General features: G+C 38.8%; 2 protein-coding genes across 2 annotated transcripts in view; one reads left to right on the top strand and one right to left on the bottom strand.

The window, feature by feature from the left end:
- The window catches only part of pcsk5b (proprotein convertase subtilisin/kexin type 5b), a 293,223-nt gene extending 290,040 nt beyond the window's left edge, over positions 1–3,183 (top strand). The window contains exon 37 of the mRNA XM_052019395.1: positions 1,342–3,183. Coding sequence (XP_051875355.1) covers positions 1,342–1,760 — 419 coding nt within the window. The 3' untranslated portion in view covers positions 1,761–3,183. The remainder of the gene's footprint in view (positions 1–1,341) is intronic.
- Positions 3,184–6,753: 3,570 nt separating this feature from the next.
- rfk (riboflavin kinase) lies at positions 6,754–19,417 on the bottom strand. Its single transcript, XM_052019411.1, has 4 exons — positions 19,131–19,417; positions 15,174–15,325; positions 12,941–13,043; positions 6,754–9,503 (listed from the first exon to the last, which is right to left on the bottom strand). The coding sequence occupies exons 1-4, from the start codon at positions 19,210–19,212 to the stop codon at positions 9,373–9,375; spliced, it is 468 nt and encodes a 155-aa protein (XP_051875371.1). The 5' UTR covers positions 19,213–19,417; the 3' UTR covers positions 6,754–9,372.
- Between the last annotated feature and the right edge of the window lie 2,163 nt (positions 19,418–21,580).

The following is a 21,580-nucleotide window of genomic DNA, read 5'->3' as shown; positions in this document are numbered from 1 at the left end:
AACAAATATTTAATGTTTTCAAAACTGTTCATTTCTCTTAAAATAAATCTAATTGAAAAGTAACTAGAGGGGTCTGTATCAGATATGCAAAGAAATTAAATATTTTTTAAAAAGTCATAACTAAGAGGGAGATTTTCCATTTCTTCAAACTTTCTCAGATTGTGGTTTACACAGTTCTACTTGAGTGTTCTGAGCAATTTATTTTTGAGTATCATTGATCAATTCAGAGTACCAAGATCATGAAATAATGTCTGCCAAGTCAATTTTACAACCAATAGTAATTAAACACGATATGAATTTATTGCAGTATTAAAATCAAAAACCAAACAAGGTAAATGTAAACTCTGACACCCCAACAAAAACAGGCAAGTGGGGAAAACTGCAGTCAGGTATTTCAGACTGTGGCTAATGCCTACTGCAATTTTAACTTTTGGCATCTAAGCTGGTGTCTAAGCCATACACAGTTAGCAGGTAGGGCTTCATCATATCCACACCATTCCAAATGCAGATTACCTCCTTTAATGATTTGATTTGGTGCCAAAAACTGTACATTCATGGCCTTGCTTCTTTTCTACTTTGGTCATACAATGTGAGATTAGGGTAAGAATTCCATCTGAAAAATGGAAATAAAGCCAGAGGGTTAAAACTCCATGAGCCGTACATTGCAGCATTACACAATCTTACTGCTATTTCCAACTGCATACTTTTTCTCAAGTTATAAATCAAGTTTTTTTTCTAGCACGTGTACAATGGTTGAATTATGATGGAGACACAAGAAACTGCAGATGCTGAAATCTAGAGCAACAAACAATCCACTGGAGGAACTCAGCAGGTTGAGCAGCATCAGTTCCTACCCTCAATGATGCTGCTTGACCCGTTGAGTTGTTTGATGCTTCGAATCATGACTACTTTTCATTAATTTATGGAACTCTGATCAGTTCCTGCTCTCTGCAGTAAATCCTATATCCTGTAAAGAAATATACAACTTATGCCATCAACATCTTTTGAATAGTAAACTATCGCCCCAACTCTCTTAACACCCATTAAAATTTTAATATTACAACAAACTTGTTTTCAATGACTAAATTCTTTTCTTACGAGTAACAGTACTTTCATATGTACGTATTGCTGAAGATCAGAATACTCACCTTGAATTACTAACTGGGGAATTGAAAACTGAACCCTAATCATATCTTCAATGTTTATTATTTCACTAATTATTCAAAGCCCCAGTGGATAATTCTTATAACTTTTTCTTCAACTTTATTGAATTTAGTTTGTAACTGTTATTGCAAATATGTTATATTGAAAATCTTATTTTTCTTTTTTTTTAAATTGCAGATGAATGTGTTTTAAGGAGAGTAGTTCTGGTTCCAGACAGCAAGATAGCAGGCAAACCTACCTTATTTGCCATCGCTTCAGTTCTGCTCATTTTCAGTATTGGTATTGGTATATTTCTTCTTCTGAAGTTGCGTTCAAAAGCAAAGCACGCTCAGAGAGGTGGTTATGAGAAACTGTCCAATCAAGCCAAATCCACTCCAGTTTATAATGCTTGCAGGGACAGTATTAGTTTTCAAGATAATCAAGAAATTGACTACATGGATCATCAGGAAGAAATACGCGATGAAGAAGATGATGATGATGATGATATTGTCTACATGGGCCAGGATGGCACTGTTTACCGTAAATTCAAGTATGGTTTGTTAGAGGATGATGAAGATGAACTAGAGTATGATGATGAAAGCTATTCCTTTAGATAAAAAGCAATGTGAATTTCATTTTGATTCTCAGTACTTTTAAAAGAAATTCTGTACTTACTCCAGTTACTTAATATATCAGTTGAAGATACTGAAAAGTGAGTTCTGTGAATGAGATCATTCCCCACCTATTCTCACCTTATGCATACAGCCAACCAGGGAGTGTGTTATTTAAGTCTGTGAGCCCTATCATAATTTTCAAGTAATTACATTTTCTGTTTGAGCTTTGCACATCTGTGCATGTTAAGTCTCATAATTTTTTAATTGTATTTTTATTAAGATTGAATTTCATACATTAAGAGCAATTATTACAATTATGGTGCTTTAGTGCAATGATTTAAACAATCTAAGTTCCTGTCAGAGATTTCAAAACTCCTGTTACATTGCTGGGCTCTGTATCAAAAGATGCAACAAACTACTCCTGTTTCTCCATTTAGTGCACTGACCTTTTAAATTGTGTGATAGTATTCACCTAAATTACTGACATGATTCATTAAACAAAACCGCGTTCTTCAATAGTTTTTTTTACAAAATGTTTATCAGCCATTTAGATTTCCAATTTCTATAGAAATTTTACAGCTTATGGTGAACTATAGCTGGTTATTATGCAATAGCACTTCCAATATCCGGAGAAATTGAACTTAAGAATGTTCCCCATAGTCCTGAACTGGCTTTTATTCTAAGGCATCAATACGCTTATGTAATATCAGTATACATGACAGTTATTGATTTTTTTTTTAAATTAAGCAATATGTTTACAGATAATTATAATACCCAGTAATAATGAATGCTAAATCTTTCTTTAAAATTTTATTCAATGTACTGTTAGATAATTTTTTTTAATATGGATTACCATAACATCATGTTTTAAAGAATATACAAAAATAGCATTTTGTCTTTTCTCTTAGGCATAGGGAAGTTAATTTCATAATCCAGATTTTTTGGGGGGAATTTCTTGCTCAGTTCTTTAAATTTCAGAATTGTGGTTGGAACTTCAGCTAGATTTTAATAATGCAAGAGCAAGAATTTTTGTTGGTTTAAGTTTCAACTATTGTTTAGCTTTAGTAATAAAGCAATGCAAAGCCTTTGACAACAACTTTGTCCCACGCAACAAAGGGGACCAAGTTGTTGTCAGAGGCTTTGCATTGCTTTATTTCTGTCATCAAACAATAGTTGAATCATTCTATGAAGCTGAGTGCGCCATGAAGTTTTAATTTATTTATGTGTACCAGCGCACTTGCTCTTGTAGAACTGGTAATAGAATTTGCATTACCTTAGTCTGGAATTCTTGTTCATTAAGATTGAATCCAGAAGCCTTCATTCATTTTTATTTTGCTGCAAACTAGAACATTGAAGATATGATAAATTTGCAAGTATAATATTAATTGTCAATTAATAAACAATTTGCTGCTGCTACATCAAGGAGTAAGGCACCTATCTTACACTGTAATCTGTGGGAGTGGGCGGGGGGGGGGGTTGTGTTGCACAGGATGTATTAAAAGATGAAAGATTACTTGTTAGCAATATACTCATGTTCATAACATTGTTTATAGAAACCCTAGCAGACAGCAAGAATTAGTTTCACAAAGCCAAATCTGATCATAAAAGTAACATAAACTGTAATAATTGTTCCTGGTTTAAGCCATTACATTCTTTTGTCTGCATTGGTATCCAGTAATTTGCTGGGGTGTAAAATGATAGAAACAATCACAAATGATAAGAGAAGGTATCAGATAGCAATGGCAGATTTGTGGTTTTACTCAATTTTGTTGTATGGCACCTTGGTAAAGATTAAAGAGCAGGAGGACAAAACAGTGGCTATTTAAAAAAATAAAGCAAAATTAACAATATAAAATTTAATATCATCTGTCACTATAATTGTTATATACCAGCAACAATAGAAACACGAGACATGTATAAGTGTTAGAACCTATTTTATTAATAATTACTTGTGATAATAAGAAAAGTAACAATAAAAGAAAGAGATATTAAACATTAACCCTAAAACTAAACTCAAAGTGTGTGTGTGTGTGTGTGTGGCAAATTCCCAAATCCCGAGTCCAGGAATAGTTCTCAAAGTTCAGTTCAGCAAGTCATAAGGTGAAATGTGAGCAAAGGCTTTTGCAAAACCACTGTTGACTGAAGAGAAAATGTAAAGAGAAATTACGAAATCCACATGTTCCACGACAGAACCCATATGACACCTCAATCTCCAATGATCTCCACTGCTTTGTTCCAAAGTATCTGCCACCCTGAAGGCAGTCGCGACGTGGCCGCCCACAGAAATACCTGTTTCCCACTACAGGTTAACAACAAAATGGACTCCACTTGTTTGCTCCAAAAATCCATACATGGATTGTAGTGACAGACACAGCTATTGTTCTTCATCCATTGTTATGGAGACCAGCAGTCAGTGTCTGTCTCTCTCAGCAAAACAGCCAGCCCATTGTTATAATCTTGTGGTCTTGATGGCACCACACACACACACAAACTACTACTCTACTGTCCAGGTGCCTTAAAAGGACATTCACCAAATAGCAACCTGACCCATAACACAATCTATACTATACAGTGTCCATCAATCAAGTTTGCACTGAGCTAGCAAGACATTGTCTACTCAAAAACCTTTTGCTTCCTAGGTAGTTTCTGATAGAATTATACAACTTGTAATTTACATTTGGAATGTACCTAGAACACAAATATTACTTCAGAAATTCAAAAATCTTAATATTTTTCATAATCCTGGAGAATATCATATTTATTAAATTTAACAAAGAATTCGGAACAAAATATTGGAAACACAGCATTTTCTGTTTTTATTTAAGATTTCCTGCATTTACAGTTTTTTTTGATTTTCATTGAATTCTGGAGCATGATTATTCACAAAACGAGCTTTTGACATTATTGGGAACTAATTTATTCATTTCAGTTTTCCATGATGTTTTGTGTTGAAAGGGACATAAAAGCTGGAGAGGATATTTATTAGATTAAATTTCTCAGATTTCCTTACTTATATAATGAATTGGATTATGTACATCGAGAGCCTGATACCCTAATTGGTGAGGAATCAAGACTGTGCTGATTAAAAGAATAGTGGTTTAAGAATATTTCATTTGGTCATGGGGAACTTGTTCAACAGGAGGCAGTCTATTTTGATTTAAGTTAATTTTATGCATTTAATAGCCAGTTCACTGCTGTATATGAAAAGACTTCAGTTGAACAAAGGTCTGTTTCTTCTTTATGAAAAGATGTCAGTTTTTGAATGGAAATCAAATTGTACCAGTTTAGAATAGTATGAATGAATTATATACTAATTTTATTATTGGTTGGTATACTCCATAATTTAGTTATTGTGCATTTATAGCAAACTTAAACAATTTTCAAAACTGGGAAATCTATGCAATGTGATTTTAATAGGTATTTTTGCTTTGATTATATCAGTCTATTACAAATTTCTGCCACTCAGGGTTGAAAGATTTCTTCTATGTCATTGAATTTTGGCTTGCTTATAACTTACTGATGTGACAACACTATGTTCTTTGTGAAGACAGAATAAAAATACTTTGTACAGATTAACTGGAAGTTTCAATCAGGTAAAAGGCATTATGTAATTTGCTTCCCAAATCTAGCTTTATCCGAAGGTTACTGGTTCCAGAGAAATTTCTACAAAGGCTGGAAGAGCCAATCCAATTATTTTAAGCAAATCCTACCTTTAGAAAATATGATGTTTGTTTTCACCAGCTATTCCAAGTCTAAAATACTTTTTGATTTTAATTTAAAAAGTAGACCTATCAAGCAATTAAAATTACAGTTCAAATCACTATTAAATAATAGGATGCCAATAAGCCAGAGGAAAACTTTGTCTTGAATTTTACATGGATAATGTTTTTGCCTTAATTACCTCTAATTTAAATGCTCTGTTTTCAAATCACTCAGAGCTAATTCCATCTCTGAAACCTTCAGATCAATTTTATAACTTTCAGTTCTCTGCTTTCCTCAGTTCCACTTTCTTGCATATTTGATTGATTTGCTTCATCCCAAAGTAGGAGACTGACCACACGGTCCATTATCAAATAGATTGATTAAACTATAGACACAAAACACTGCAGATGCTGGAATCTGGAGCAAAAGAAATAAACTTCTGGAGGAACTCAGCAGGTCAGGCAGCATCTGTGGAGGCAGAGGGATTGGTATACTTAATGTCTTGCTCTCACTCTCAGCATCAAGATCTTTCAGGTTCTCCAGCTGTCAGAGCAGGTGTCAGAGCCTTTACCTTCAATCCTATACTTTGCCAGGTCAGAATATGCAGACTGCTTTCATCAGTAAAGCAGTGGGAGGGGAAGACCCAAAATGTCAACTATCCATTTCCTCAGATGCTGCCTGACCCACAGAGTTCCTCTAGCATCTTGTGTGGTGTTCCAGATTCCAGCATCTGTGGTCTCTTGTGTCTCCAAGGTTGTCTCCAACCTGCCATCAGGTTTATTGAAGGAAATTTTTAAACTGCCAAATCAAAGTAATGAAAAACAAGTTATCCAAAAGTTGCTACATTTCCACTACACAAATCAGACTTTTTTTTAAAAAAATGATATTATTAGAATTCTCAATCCCCAAAATTCATTTAAAAATTGAATTAACTGCTAAGGACCAAGAATAAAAAAATCACTCATTGAAGCCCTTAAAACAGATTTACACAAGACAAATTTTCATAATATATAGAAATACAAATTGTGAAAAATATTAAGTTGGTCATGCAGCTGTGGACAGAGAACCAAAGAATTTTTCAGATTGATCACTTTCAGTATAACCAAGAAAAAGTTAAAACAAATTGTAAAGAAGGGGTTGGGTACAGAGAACAAAGGGAAGATCTTGTGATAGGTTAGAGACCAAGGACAGAATAACACAAAAAGTGGTGGTAATGGGAGAGAGGGTGCTGAAGGGCTTGTTCATCACAGCTGACCTGTCAGGAGAAAAAACACAGAACCCCAGAAGCTTTTTGATATCGTTTCATCTTTATTGTGTTCAGGACATGTCTACATTGAGGCTGTAAATGACTCAATTTTCTAAAAATGTAAGAACACTGTAACAACTAACCACTTAAACTTTAGAAATTAAAATAGTCAAGGGGGCCAAGATTTCATCATATAATTTAAAAACAAAATCTTACATATTCTATAGATTGAGAGTTCTATTTAAAATCAAAAGAAAACAAAATACATGCCCCCTCTTTGGTCTTAAATTTTAAGTAAATGGCATATGACAATAAGTTTCCACTGGTGTCTTACATCAGTGTAATTTTTTTTAAAATATCCCACACAATGCATATTCAGGACAAACAATAAGTAGTAACATTTAACGATACATTTTTTCAGAAATCCATTAATTTATTTTTAAAAGTATAATTTGCATCTGCACGGTCAACACTTATAAATGCAACAAAGACAATGAATTATGAATGTAGACAGTTCAGCTTGTAAATTTAGATCTCATTAAAGGATTTTAGCCTCTCCTGCAGTCTTGTACATTCTAAGTAACCCCTTTCCAATTGAAGTATTGCAAAAAAAAAACTGTTGTATAAAGCAAGGACCAATTCCCACTGTTAATTTAGGTTTTTCCACTCTGCTGGAACTTGAGACAACTCTTGTTTTAAGATGGTAATAACTTCACAAATGTTCTCATGACAAAATCAATTTCTACAATGTAAGCTTCAGCTGCACACCAGCAAGAGTTGGTACTTTCTCCTAATGCAGAGAAATGCCTGCAGTTAAAAAGGGGATGAAAAAATCTAGTAGGAGAAAATCACTCACCAAATCTTTTCCAAACTCCATCTTGGAATAACTTTTTTTTAAAAAAGGGCACCTAGAGCCAAAGATGATATTACTCTGTGATGATAAGAATCAGTGGTGATACTTGACCTCTCAAAGCCCACAGAGAACAGTGTTGGACAGAGAGGGACATACTTTATGATTTATTCTTGTGGCACTCAACAGGAAAACTATGAAGCTTCACCACAGATGGACAATATTCACAGGCAGGCACCAAGGTTGAAAAGATGCCTAGGTCTCCATCAGGAATAGGCTATTCTCTCATATTTTTATGCAGTGTTATCCATGTGACAATTTATTTCAATCTGTGCCAGATAGGATGGTAAATGAAATAGGTGTTGAGACTTCTCTCATAGAAAGATTGCACATTTATTAAGTGCTAATCTACATTACACTATAAAACACACTGCCAAAAAGAAAACATTTGATGATATCTGATTGATAAGCAGTACTTTCCAGTGGCCAAGGAAAAGACTTTAATGCAGTAAGCAGATGGCTGACCCATAATGCCTAGATAGTAATTGCTAGCATTTCTGATTGTAACCAGCAGAAATAGCAGCAAAAGAATATATTTTAAACTGATAGGGAGCAAGTTAATAAAGACAAAATTACAAGGATGTTTCTGGTTTTTTTTTTATGTTTAATGCAAAACAAAAATCTGAAAGATCCTGAAGAAAACAAAGTTGTAATGGGCTACTAGAAAGTAAGAGTTGCTTGCATGATTTACCTTGTGCTGGGAAAGTAAGCTGACATCAGGCAAATTCAGATCTTTACATACTCTTTTAAAACCTATTGAATATCCAAAACCAATGAGTTTAAGGATGAAATCTTCCCCAGTAGAAGATGGCCTGGGTCAAGCAGTAATGGTGCCATAATCCAGAGCAGCAGTAATCTTTTCACTGTTGACTCATTCGTCAAATAGATCATATTGTTCGGGAATACACTACAAGTACCAAGTTCATTCTCTACAAATTCTTAATATTCAACAGTGATATCTCAGTTGTGGGACGACTGAAGGCATTTGTCAACAGTTCTCCTCATGACAATCCAATGATAGTTCCCAATGAAGTGCATAGATAAAACTCACATCAGTTACAGTATATGCTGCAAGGGTGAAGAATTTCTCAAGTCACATTCTAGCCTAAGCCAATGAATCTCACTTGACTAGGGTACTAAAGGGCTACCATCATAAATGCAACAATCTCTCTACAAACAATGCACTGAATTTGGAAAAAAACATGACAATCTTCAGGTAACAAAAACTGCTGAGGATATTTTTCTTTCTACCTGAACAAATGTTATAAGTAATGAAAAAATACATGATAAATTGCCAAAAGATATTAGGAATCATTCTCAACAAGCTTATTTGACATTCCTCTATATTAACATACTGAACCCACTGAATTATACCTCATCTAAATAAACAGGTATCAATAAAAGGCACATTAAGCAGTCACTCACTATAACCACAAGAACTTCCAGCCAACTTATGGTATAACTTTTTTTAAACAATTATAATTCCCTAAAAATTAAACATAGCAGTCACTTGGATTTCAGTAGTCAAGTAAGTTGCAAATGCAAAGCTAGAAAATTTAAGCTACATTCACAAGTATCCAAATACATTTTGTAAATATTATTAACTTTAAGGACAAGTTCAGTTCTGTACTAAATATATCAAAAGGAAAATCTGGTCAGGAATTAGCACAGTTAAATCAGCAAGCTGAACAATTCCTAAAGTACACATTAAATGATACAAGAGAAAAAAAATTACACAAGCTCTGGTTCCAACTTGGTCAATGGCCATTCATTATATTGTTTTCAATTGATCTGAAGAAGTTATCATCCTTCATACTTTGGTATTCTGGCAAATCTAGTTTCTCCTTTGCCTCAGATATGTCACTGTAAATGGCTGTAATTAGGGAATCTGAAACAAGATGTGAAAACAAAATGAGTGTAATAATGAAAGCAGCAAGATGTAAAAACAAAAAGTAGCAAATGCCTTTAATATTTAAAATTTTGAGAATCACAAAGTTAAAGATTTTCCATAGCACTGAATGTTTCCCTCAATTTAAGTAGAACAATATCAAAATAACTTACAACTCAAAGATAGAAATTAGTTCAACTGGCTGCACCAAATACAGATAATAGTATAATGCACAGTTGTTATTGTGACCTCCAAGACTCTGAGACCTAGGAATCAACGCCTCCCTCTGTAACAGGATCCTTGACTTTCTAACAAACAGACTGCAATCTGCGAGGATAGGCAGCAATTCCTCCGGCACGATTATTCTCAACACTGGTGCACCTCAAGGCTGCGTCCTCAGCCCTCTACTCTACTCTCTATACACTCATGACTGTGTGGCCAGATTCTGCTCTAACTCCATCTACAAGTTTGCAGATGATACTACTGCTGTAGGCCATATCTCAAACAGTGATGAATCGGAGTACAGGAAGGAGATAGAGAGCTTAGTGAAATGGTGTCATGACAACAACCTTTCCCTCAAATGTCAACAAAACTAAAGAGCTGGTCATTGACTTCAGGAAAGGGGGCAGTGTACATACACCTGCCTACATCAATGGTGCTGAGGTCGAGAGGGTTGCCAGCTTCAAGTTCCTGGGAGTGAACATCACCAACAACCTGTCCTGGACAAACCACATGGATGCCATAGCCAAAAAAGCTCACCAGCGCCTCTACTTCCTCAGGAGGCTACAAAATTTGGTTTGTCCCCTTTGACTCTCACCAGCTTTTACCGATGCACCATAGAAAGCATCCTATCAGGATGTATCATGGCTTGGTATGGCAACTGCTCTGACCAAGACCGCAAGAAGCTGCAGAGTTGTGGACACAGCCCAGCGCATCACGGACACCAGTCTCACCTCCTTGGACTCTGTCTTTACCTCTTGTTGTCTTGGTGAAGCAGCTAGCATAATCAGAGACCCCACCCACCCAGGACATTCTTTCTTCTCTCCTCTTCCATCGGGTAGAAGATACAGGTGCCTGAGAGCACGTACCACCAGACTTAAGGACAGCTTCTACCCCACTGTGATAAAACTATTGAACAGTTCCCTTATACAATGAGATGGACTATGACCTATGACCTCACGATCTACCTTGTTGTGACCTTGCACCTTATTGCACTGTACTTTCTCTGTAGCTGTGACACTACTTTTTTTTAAACCTGTACTACATCAATGCACTCTGTACTAACTTGAAGTAACTGCACTGTGTAAATGAATTGACCTGTAAGATTGGTTTGTAAGACAAGTTTTTCACTGTACCTCGGTACAAGTGACAATAATAAACCAATACCATTTCCACATTTTTCTTTTGAAGACAAGGAAGGATGATTGCAAAGAAAGTCAGAATAATACCATGCCAAGTTATGACCTACAGAGCCTCGTAATACCAAGTTTTGAGTGTTCTTAGTCTCACTTGTCTCTTACATGATGCTTGTCAGCAGTGTGAAAACAACATGGTCTCAAGGGAGATGCTCTTAATTACACAATGATATGAGGCTTGTAAAGTTATTCGGGGAAAGACATGGAACAATGCAGTTTTGGGGAGTGTGGTCAATGTGTGGAAGCAGTTCCACATCAATACCTCCTGTTGCACTGCACTAACTGTAGCATCTACATGAAGTGTAGCTAAATGAAGCTCCATTAAAAGGCTGGGTGGTTGTACAGTGAAAGACAGTTTGCATTGTACAATTCTGGAAAATGAACAAAATGTTGTATCCCAGGAGAGACAGAGAGGTCAGTTAACTCAAAACAAAATTAATTTATTAACTGACCATGAATTTGAGGGTATAAATTACATTAAGACTGAGTAGTTATGCTTGATAACTGAGGACAGAATAAGGATATTAAATCTATCAAGAAGGCACTAACAAATTTTGGCACTTAAAATAAGTGAATAGGGGATAGGCTACCTATTCAAAGACAGAGAAAACAATGAGGGGCTGAAACATCCAGTGGTCAAGTTTAGCAGTTTGTAACAGATTGTAAAAGAGTTTGTGTGAGAGCCTCAGACAAGTAGCAGCTCAGTCTGCAAGACTGAAAACAAGGAAGATGAGGACTACCTCAAAATGCAAAGAAACAGAATACAACATCAATGGAATAGTGAAGTGACAAGGGGTAAGATAGCTCATGTCATTGTTAATCATGTAACTTCAAAGAGAAAAAGTATATACAAACATGGAGTCAGAGAGGAAGCAAAATTACAATCAGGAGGGAGAAAATTTGCAGTCAAGGTGAAAAGGGACTGCACTCAGAGGGAGAGCTATCATGGTTTCAAGGAACAGACTGTCTATTGTTTTTGTTAAGTAATCACTTGCTTATATTGCAATGAAGCTTGTTTAATAAATCTGTTCAGCTTATAATCAATATAACTGTACAAATGGTTTGCTGTATTCTTCAACATCATGTTATGGCCCCTATTAAGCGGATTGTAACTGCAAGATACCCAATCTGACAATGTGCAGAAAGACCACAGTAGTAGACACCAAATCATCTTCAAAAGTCAAAAGGTGGGGAAAATTGAGCCAAGTTGTGTTCAAATTTCCTTTTTAATGCCTTATTTGCATGTACTCTAATACTTAAATAGCAAAGAGTACAGCAATTTGGTAATAGAAATCGTAAAAGCATAGGAATTGCAGCTATTCAAATTGGGGGCCAGAAAGATACATACCAAGGCCAACTTACACAAGCCATTATTTATTACTCTGGATTTTGCAGATAATTGCTGGTGGTTGGGCACAGAACTGCTGGCATTTCCCCCCCCCCCCCCCATACGGATGCCAGCAAGTGCAGGATTTCCATGCACCTATTTATGAACACCAAGTCCTAAACTCCCCGTCAGCTGCTCAGAAAAGATTCTCAGAATACAATTAACATTGGACCCATGGAATCCAGCAAGAAAGCAGAAAGTTTAAGTATTTCTCTATCACTTAGTGAGGAACCTGTTCAACAAGTGCAAGAAACTAAGGTAAATGCAGTGTTTTAATAACGTTAAGTTACAGGCTAAAGAATATGCAGAATTTTCATGGGTGGTGTTCATTCTGCCCCTCACCTATCCCATCTACATGATTGATTCACAAATCCAATCTCCCGCTGAGGTATTCAGCCTAGCTGCCGAGAAATGGGAGGAGTTTTGCCCAGCAAGTTGCTCAGAGATCTGGCGGGAATGATTTTGTTGTTAATACCACAAATTTTGGTTCATCTTAATTGCAGGCACAAGGATATGTAAAAGGTAATAAATTGGGAGAAAGTGCACAAACACTCATTTTAAAATATATATTTAGAAATACTGCAAAAACAAAAAAAATAATTTTACAAATTTAAAGATTCCAGTTTAAATCTTACCTAATGAATCAAAAGATTTCTCTGCTCGGATATATCCAACAATAGCTATGCTCAGAATTTCTCCATAAAAATCTTCCTTGAAAGTATGAATGATGTGTGTTTCCTGAAAAAAGATTACAGAAAAGACTCAAAGTAAAAGTACTTGCAAAGCTATGGCATTCGTGACCAAACACTTGTGCATTATTTCATGTTCTAATTGCTGCCATCAGATTTCACCTACTCATCTCTTCCCACCCTTCCACACAGCCCAAACCTCCTCCTGTAGTGGTTTTAATCAGTTCCAGGCAACTCAAGGTATTATTTCCACTACATGAATCAACATCCTTCTGAACCTTTGGAATGATCAAAGTGGAAGTAAAGATCAGGATCAAATAAAGTTAGGCTTCTGATTTCTCAGAATTTGCTCATTCACAAATTTCTACTGTACTCAATTATTCATCCTACGACTGAAAGCTGTGGTTCATACAACAAGATACAAACACTCAAATTCCATTCCACATCATCTCATTTTTGTTTAAAGCTATTTAAGATCTATACCCTGATAAAGATTTGCTTCCTCTCCCCCCCCCCCCCCCCCCCCCCCCCCCCCCCCCCCCCCCCCCCCCCCCCCCCCCCCCCCCCCCCCCCCCCCCCCCCCCCCCCCCCCCCCCCCCCCCCCCCCCCCCCCCCCCCCCCCCCCCCCCCCCCCCCCCCCCCCCCCCCCCCCCCCCATTTATCTTTCCTGGACTCCTTCTCACCACACTGAAGAAACCAGGAAACCAAGTGTATCCTCTGGTTAAGGATCAGATTATCCTTAGCTCAAAATGCAACAGCTTGACCAATCCTTTACCCATCTTCAGAAACCAAATACTTTATTGTGCCTCAGAGAACAAAATGGAAGACTGTAATCAACAATGTAGTTTGTCTAAAGCAGTACAGCTTTTACAAAATATCCTAGAACCCATAATATTCCATCACAGTTGAGCATTATATTTAATAATTATTTCCAGAGAGTTAGGCATCATGGGATAAATTATACAGTATCAACTAAATTTGCAGAATTGTACAGAAACAGCCTTTTTAGTTCAACTAGTATTGCTGGGAAATCAGAGTGTGTATCCACAACCTTCACATCTGCTCTAGTCTGCTCTCTCAACTGCATTATTCTGGCCAATTTTCATGATCTGAAACCTCAACTTTTTCCACCTTCTCTGCAGAAGCAATCTGACCAGCTGAGTATATCCAACATTTTCTGTTTAGTTTTAGTAGTTGGCACCCTGCAAATTGATCTCAAATTCACCTTCACAAGGCTAAGCAGCTTGTAAATCAGTAAAAGTTGGATTTTCAACATGTCCAGGGTAATGAGACCAAGATTCTGAGAGAATGTACAAAGTAGATGCCAGGAGGCTATAACAGCTGGAGACTCAAGAACTAAAGAACAGAGCGTCATGATAGAGGGGAAGAGTTACTGATGAGGTTTAGGATTTAGGATTGACAAGGATAAATTTGATTTTATGCAAATGATTATAAATCTTTGAAATTCTCTACCAAGTATTGTGGATACTTAATCATTCCAACCCAAGATGCTTAGAGTCTTTAGACACTAAGCAAATTAATTAACCTGGTGAAAGGTGGCTAGGAGAAGAAAGTGGCATGGAAGTGGACATGAGGAACAGGATTCAAGGCACAGCAGGCTTACTCTCCTTTTAAGTACATACATACCAAAAGTGTTGCTAATGCAAAAGGCAAGATTCACAAAATAGTTATATCCATTTCCTATCTTTTTCATAATTTATTCATTCTCAACACTGAAATTCAAACACATTTATGCAAAGTACTATTCATGCTTTTTTAATAGATGAGTATACTGTACCAAAGGGTATTTAATAAAATATCAAATACAGTCAGATAGTTATTAATACTCAACTATATTTGAACTAGTTTATGAAAAAATTACAAATTATATTCCAAAACGCAAAAAGGTTAACACTGTAAAATGTTAAGAAGATTAAAGATTGCTATATAAACCTAATCTCCAATAGTAAGTGGTGATCTTTGTCAGAAGACTACATTGACAAAAAAAACAATATTCAACTCAACTTCCCAAACAAAATGACTGGCTGATATTCACTGCCTATCTTCTTGCAGGAGCTATGCAACAAAATGAGTACATATATTCCTCTACTGCTTCCATTATAAGCCTCTACTACCATAACAAGCCTTCAACAAAATCAATGAAAAATGTTAAAATTACCATAGATTTTTTTGTATTTTTATAGTATGGATTCCAACCAATGCTCATGACCATTTTATGCACATCTCCATGACCGACACAGGCCCAGCCATAGTATATACCAGTAGTGATGTCTCCTGGCAGGTTCTCCACAACAGCATCTGGAAAATTTGCTGTGAAGTTAAACAAGAGACAAGTAAAGTTTTGTTCAACATACCTGTTGTATACTAGAAAACATTTAACACTCGTAGACTGTAACCAAAGGTGATTCAGTCTTAGCCCTAATACGCAGACCTATGACAGTCATAAAACCTATAATCTTCCTAAAAATCTGAGGTGAAATCCTTAGTCGTACTGGACTCCAAGCATATTGTTTTGGAACTAATTTGTTTCATCACTATGTAGTAAAGGTTATGAGCCACTAAGGTCAGTTTCACAGAATATAGATTGGGACCTAGCTCAACTGCAGTTACACATGAAGGATTTTAACAAAGACATTATAGGCCAATTAATTTCCCACACACTAGGCTATAAACCTAAAATTTTCATCACTCAAAGAGCCTTCAGGGTGCAACTATCCTAATCTGGTGTCATAAAAGTGGTGCCAAAATTTGCACCTCAAGTGTGCAATGGTTGATTATAAAACCCCATTTGTTTCATTTGAAATACAAAATGGTGCCACACATGCAATTACAAATGCATACTAGTAGTTCAGATTGAATTCAGTTTTTTTAAAAAAATATTTTGCCAAAGGCATCTTGACATACTGCATTTGATTATGATTATTAATGGTTCAAAGTCAAACCACAATTTTATGATTACAGTATATATTTAATGTCACATTTCTATCTGTTGCATTTCTCTTAGATGTCAATAATTAATACTGTGAAGCTAACATGAACATTATACATTGACTAAATAGCTGATATGTGATGCTACCTCTTGGTTGATGTTAACAGTAACTGGAACCACTGTCAGTGCAGTGTCATTGACCAGTTCCGTCCAGTTTACTGATAATAGCTATGAGCAAAGTGAGGTTTTTTGAATTTGGATACAGAGCTGCTGGAACTAACAAGGATGTAGGCAGACATCTGAAAGTGTTCAAGGTAGGAACTGTGGATGACAAAGGACGGTTGGGAGACAAAGGAATATCTGTCAATGGAAAAAGACAGACAAGGGTTTCAACAGAAGATGGGCTGATGCACTGGTGAACATAAGTGATAATGTGGAATGACAATGTGGACTTGCATCATGTTGCTATGCTTTATTCACTCTTTCACTGGATTTGAATATGAAGAAACAGAAGTGCCTGTTTAATTTCCTTAAAGCAAAACAACTGCTGAGTTATATGGTGAGAATCAAGTAATGGGATGAAATTCAATGCCATATCAACATGCAGCAAGATGAAACTAATATAACACAGATCCTTAGTTCATTTATTCATCTTTTAGGAATAGGATGTCAAAAGCAATGGTTAATCCCTAAATACCCTCAAGAAGGTAATAGTGAACTGCAGTCTTGAATTATCTTCTTGTGAAAGTGTTCCCAGAAAGCTTTTGGATAAAGTGTTGCAGGGTTTCGATCCATCAGGATGGTCTGTGACCTGGTGGGGTGGTGGGTGGGGGGAGGGAGTTGGGGAATCATACAGGTGCTACCTAAAGTCCACATACTTCTTGATGGCAGAGCTTCCAGGCTTGGTCAATACCATCAGAGGCACCATGGCAGCACAGCTGTTTGCACAGCTGCCACACAGCTCCAGGGACCCAGATTTGATCCAAATCTTGAGTCTCTGTTCAAGTCTGCACATTCTCCAGTTACCACGTGGATTTCCTCTGGGTGCTTCAGTTTCCTCCCACAACCTAACAATGGGCTAGGTGAGTAGTAAGAGAATCAGGAGCATGCGAGAGTGAGTAGGATACAGGAAAATAAGTGGGGGAATGTGCTGAAAGTCAGCCTTGACCATAGGCTGAAAGTCTCCTTCTATGAAGCAAGATATGAAATGGTAAAGGTGAGCAAATGCAGTGCATTTTGTAGATTGTGTACACTTCAGTTAATGTTCGCTGATGGCAGAGGAAGGAAGAATATTGGATTAGGTACTAATCATACTGGCTGCTTTGTTCTGGATAGTGCTGAGCTCCTTGGGCATTGTTGGAGCTGCACACATTGTAGAAAGTGGAGATTATTCCATCGTACTTTCTCAGGAGGCTAAAAAAATTTGGCATATCCCCATTGACCCTCACCAATTTTTATAGATGCACCATAGAAAGCATCCTATCTGGATGAATCACAGCTCTGCATGACTCTGCCCAAGACTGCAAGAAGCTGCAGAGATTTGTTGACACAGCTCAGCACATCATGGAAACCAGCCTACCCTCCACAGACTTTGTCTACACTTCTTGCTGCCTCAGTAAAGCAGCCAATATCAAAGACCCCACCCACCCCAGACATTCTCTCTTCTCCCCCCTCCTATCGTGCAGAAGATAGGAAAGCCAGAAAGTATGTATCACCAGGCTCAAGGACAGCTTCTATCCTGCTGCTATAAGACTATTGAATTTTCCCCTCGTATGATAAGATGGATTCGACCTCACACAAGGCCTTGGACATTATCATCTGCCTGCACTGCACTTGCTTTGTAACTATAACACTCTATTCTGCACTCTGAGATATACAAAGGAAAAGCAATAACAATGTACCAATGTGATGAAGTGATGTCTGCAAAACAAAATCTTTCCACTGTACCTCAGCACGTGATTTTTACCAATGTGATTTTTACCAATTTACCAATAGTTCTGACTTGAGCCTTGTTGACAGTAGAAAGGCTTTGGGGTGTCAGGAAATGAGTCATTTACTGCAGGATACCTAGCCTTTGACCTACTTTTGTTCCCATAATATTTATATGGCTGGTCCTGATGAGTTTCTCTCTTGGAGATAATCATTGCCTGGCCTTCATGGTGCAAATATAACTTGCCACTTATCAGCCCATGTCTGAATATTATCTAGGTCTTGTTGCATGTAGGATTGGATTGCTTCATTCACTGCAACATTGTGCAATCTTCAGCAAATACCCTCACATTTGATCTTCAGATGAAAGTCAATTGGTACAGCTGAAGATTGTTAGATAAAGGCCACCAGCCCGAGGAATTCCTTTAATGATTATCTTGGGCTGGGATGATTGACCTCTACCGGCATATTTCATGCTCATTGAGTACTGCTTCACCATGGCCCTTTGCTGCCACTTTAACAAACGGTGCTGTGATGTCGTGCAGTCACTCTCGACCTCACTTCTGTACTGTATTTTATTGCTTTTGTTTTCATAATTCAGCAAGTGGCAGGTAACGGTACAAATTTAGACTTTTATCATACAATTGTATCACAATCATCCTTTGAAAAAAACATACACAATCGAATTCTCGAAAAATAAAGTCAGAACACACGTAAGTATTTATTCTAAGCCCCTTAAATTTAGAACAGCCAATGATTCCTCTTCTCCATTCTCGTTAACTCCACTGGTCATTCTTCTAATTCAATTTTCTGTGAACCATGCACAAATTGGGTACTATGTGCAAACACTGCAAAAGCCTTAAACAGGCAATTTGGCAACTTCCAGAGATCGTCAAAGAACTTCTCTATATTTGAACAGCCTGAGCTTGGAAGAAGTGACGTGACCACAGTGACACCGCCTCACATGAAGTGGTCCCGGACGTTTGGTGATAGGCAGCATGGAGAGCCAATCAACAGCGAGCCTGCCAGTGATGCAACAATGAGGGGAGAAGGCACATTGCACCAATGAGGCAAGGCAGAAATTCGGGTTCACCGGTAACCAGAGCAACCGGTCCGGGTCCCGAACCCGGCTCAAAGAGGCCACTTCGCATTAAATAACGCCGCGGGGCTCATATTATATAGAACCGAGGTTCCTAACGACCCCGAGAACACCCAACGCAGTGCAGTCTGATCCGGCTGACAATGCCGGCCGCTCACCTGTAGGGATCCCCAGCTCCTTGCTGCCTCGGCCAAATCCCCGCACCACTTCACCGCGGCAGAAATACGGCAAACTCCTCATGGCCCCCACTGAGTAGAGCTCGATTTAAAAGGCGCTAGGGTTACAGAGGAGGACGGAGAGCTGCCCGAGTCCCTGCTTCCTTCCACCGGCCTCGCTGCAATCTCAGCAGCTCCACCAAACGACCGCGGGATTTCTCGACGGAGCCGGCGTTTCAACGGCGGCGTTGCCGGTTTTATTCTCTCGCTCCCCTCGCACCTCCTCCTCCTACGTCACCCGACGGATCGTGCTCCGCTCCCGCGCCCAGCAGCGCCACCTGCTGCCCGGAGGACCAAAGTCAGAGCGCGGTGACCAGCCGGAGGACCAGTGTCACAATTGCACCCCGCCCCGCTGCCCGGAGGACCAAAGTCAGAGCGCGGTGGCCGGCCGGAGGACCAAAGTCAAGATTGCACCCCTCCGCCCCGCTGCCCGGAGGACCAAGGTCAGAGCGCGGTGACCAGCCGGAGGACCAGAGTCACGTTTGCCCTCTGCTGCCCGGAGGACTTGCATTACAACTGCCGCCCAGGATCACAGCGCCCTCTGCCAACCCATCCCCCAGCCTATTGCCGTGGGACTGCAGTTACAGCGCCCTCTGCAACCAACTTTGACTCTCACCAATTTTTATCGATGCATCATAGAAAGCATCCTATCTGGATGCATCATGGCTTGGTACTGCAACTGGTCTGCCCAGGACCGCAAGAAACGGCAGAGAGTTGTGGACACAGCCCAGCGCATCACAGACACCAGCCTCCCCTCCTTGTCTATACCTCTCGCTGTCTTGGTAAAGCAGCCAGCATAATCAAAGACCCCATCCACCCAGGTCATTCTCTCTTCTCTGCCATGAGTAGAAGGTAGCATAGTGGTTAGCATAATGCTTTACAGCACCAGCGACCCGGATTCAAATCCAGCCACTGTCTGTAAGGAGTTTGCACGTTCTCCCCGTGTCTATGTGGGTTCCCTCCGGGTGCTTCCGTTTCCTCCCACATTCCAAAGACGTACAGGTTAGGAAGTTATGGGCATGCTATGTTGGTGCCGGAAGCGTGGCAACACTTGCAGGCTGCCCCCCCAAAAAATCACTATGCAAAAGATGTATTTCACTGTGTGTTTCGATGTACATGTGACTAATAAAGATCTTATCTTACCTGAGGGCACGTACCACCAGACTTAAGGACAGCTTCTACCCCACTGTGATAAAACTATTAAATGGTTCCCTTATACGATGAGATGGACTATGAACTCACAATCTACCTTGTTGTGACCTTGCACCTTATTGCACTGCACTTTCTCTGTAGCTGTGACACTTTACTCTGCACTGTTATTGTTTTTACCTGTACCACAGCAATGGACTCTGCATTAACCCAATGTATCTGCACTGTGTAATGAATTGACCTGTATGATCGATATGCCAGACAAGTTTTTCACCTCAGTAAAGTTACAATAATAAACCAATACCAACAGTAAGGGTCCTCTCATCCATTGCAGTAACATTATATGGCCTTTGTCCAGAGGGCTAATGTTACACCCGCCCCTACCCACAGGAGAGTTAGTACCCCAGTACTGCTTTCCTTCTCAAAGCTGTCTGACTGCAGAAATTTGACTCCATCTTACATCTGCAATCAGTGATCTTAACAAATGAATCCGCACAGACCCAATCTCAGTGCAACCTGATGTTGAGCCTCAACAGTATTTTCACTTTGTCTACAACAAACATCCTGCTGCAATGGAGCTAATCTGCAAGACCATCCAGCCTATGTCATCTCAACTCCAGAATCAGGGTCACTCCAAACTCAGTCATTGAGCTGCAGTACACAGACAAGCTATGCACAGGCACACTTTAAGAGACCAAGTACCGAGATGTGGAGTCATAAAGCCATACAGCACAGAAACAGCCCTACAGCCCACCATGTCCATGCTGACCATAAAGCACCTATGTATACTCAACACATTTACAAATACTTGGAATGTACATAGAACATAGAACATTACAGCACAGTACAGGACCTTCAGCCCACAATGTTATGCCAACATTTTATCCTGCTCTAAGATCTATCTAGCCCTTCCCTCCCACATAGCCCTCCATTTCTCTATCTTTCATGTGTCTAAGAGTCTCTTAAATTTCCCTAATGTATCTGCCCCCAGAACCTCTGCAGACAGCGCACCCCACGCACCCACCAGTCTCGTGTAAAAAACTTACCCCTGACATCCCCCTTATACCTTCCTCCAATCATCTTAAAATTATGTCCCCTCATGTTAGCCATTGTCGCCCTGGGAAAAAGTCTCTGACTGTCCACTCAATCTACGCCTCTTATTATCTTGTACACCTCTATCAAGTCACCTCTCATCCTCCTTCTCTCCAAAGAGAAAAGCTCTAACTCACTCAACCTATCATCAT

This window comes from Pristis pectinata, chromosome 7 (assembly GCF_009764475.1).
Source record: "Pristis pectinata isolate sPriPec2 chromosome 7, sPriPec2.1.pri, whole genome shotgun sequence".
NCBI classification, from domain to species: Eukaryota; Metazoa; Chordata; class Chondrichthyes; order Rhinopristiformes; family Pristidae; genus Pristis; species Pristis pectinata.
This window is presented reverse-complemented; position numbering and strand designations above follow the sequence as displayed.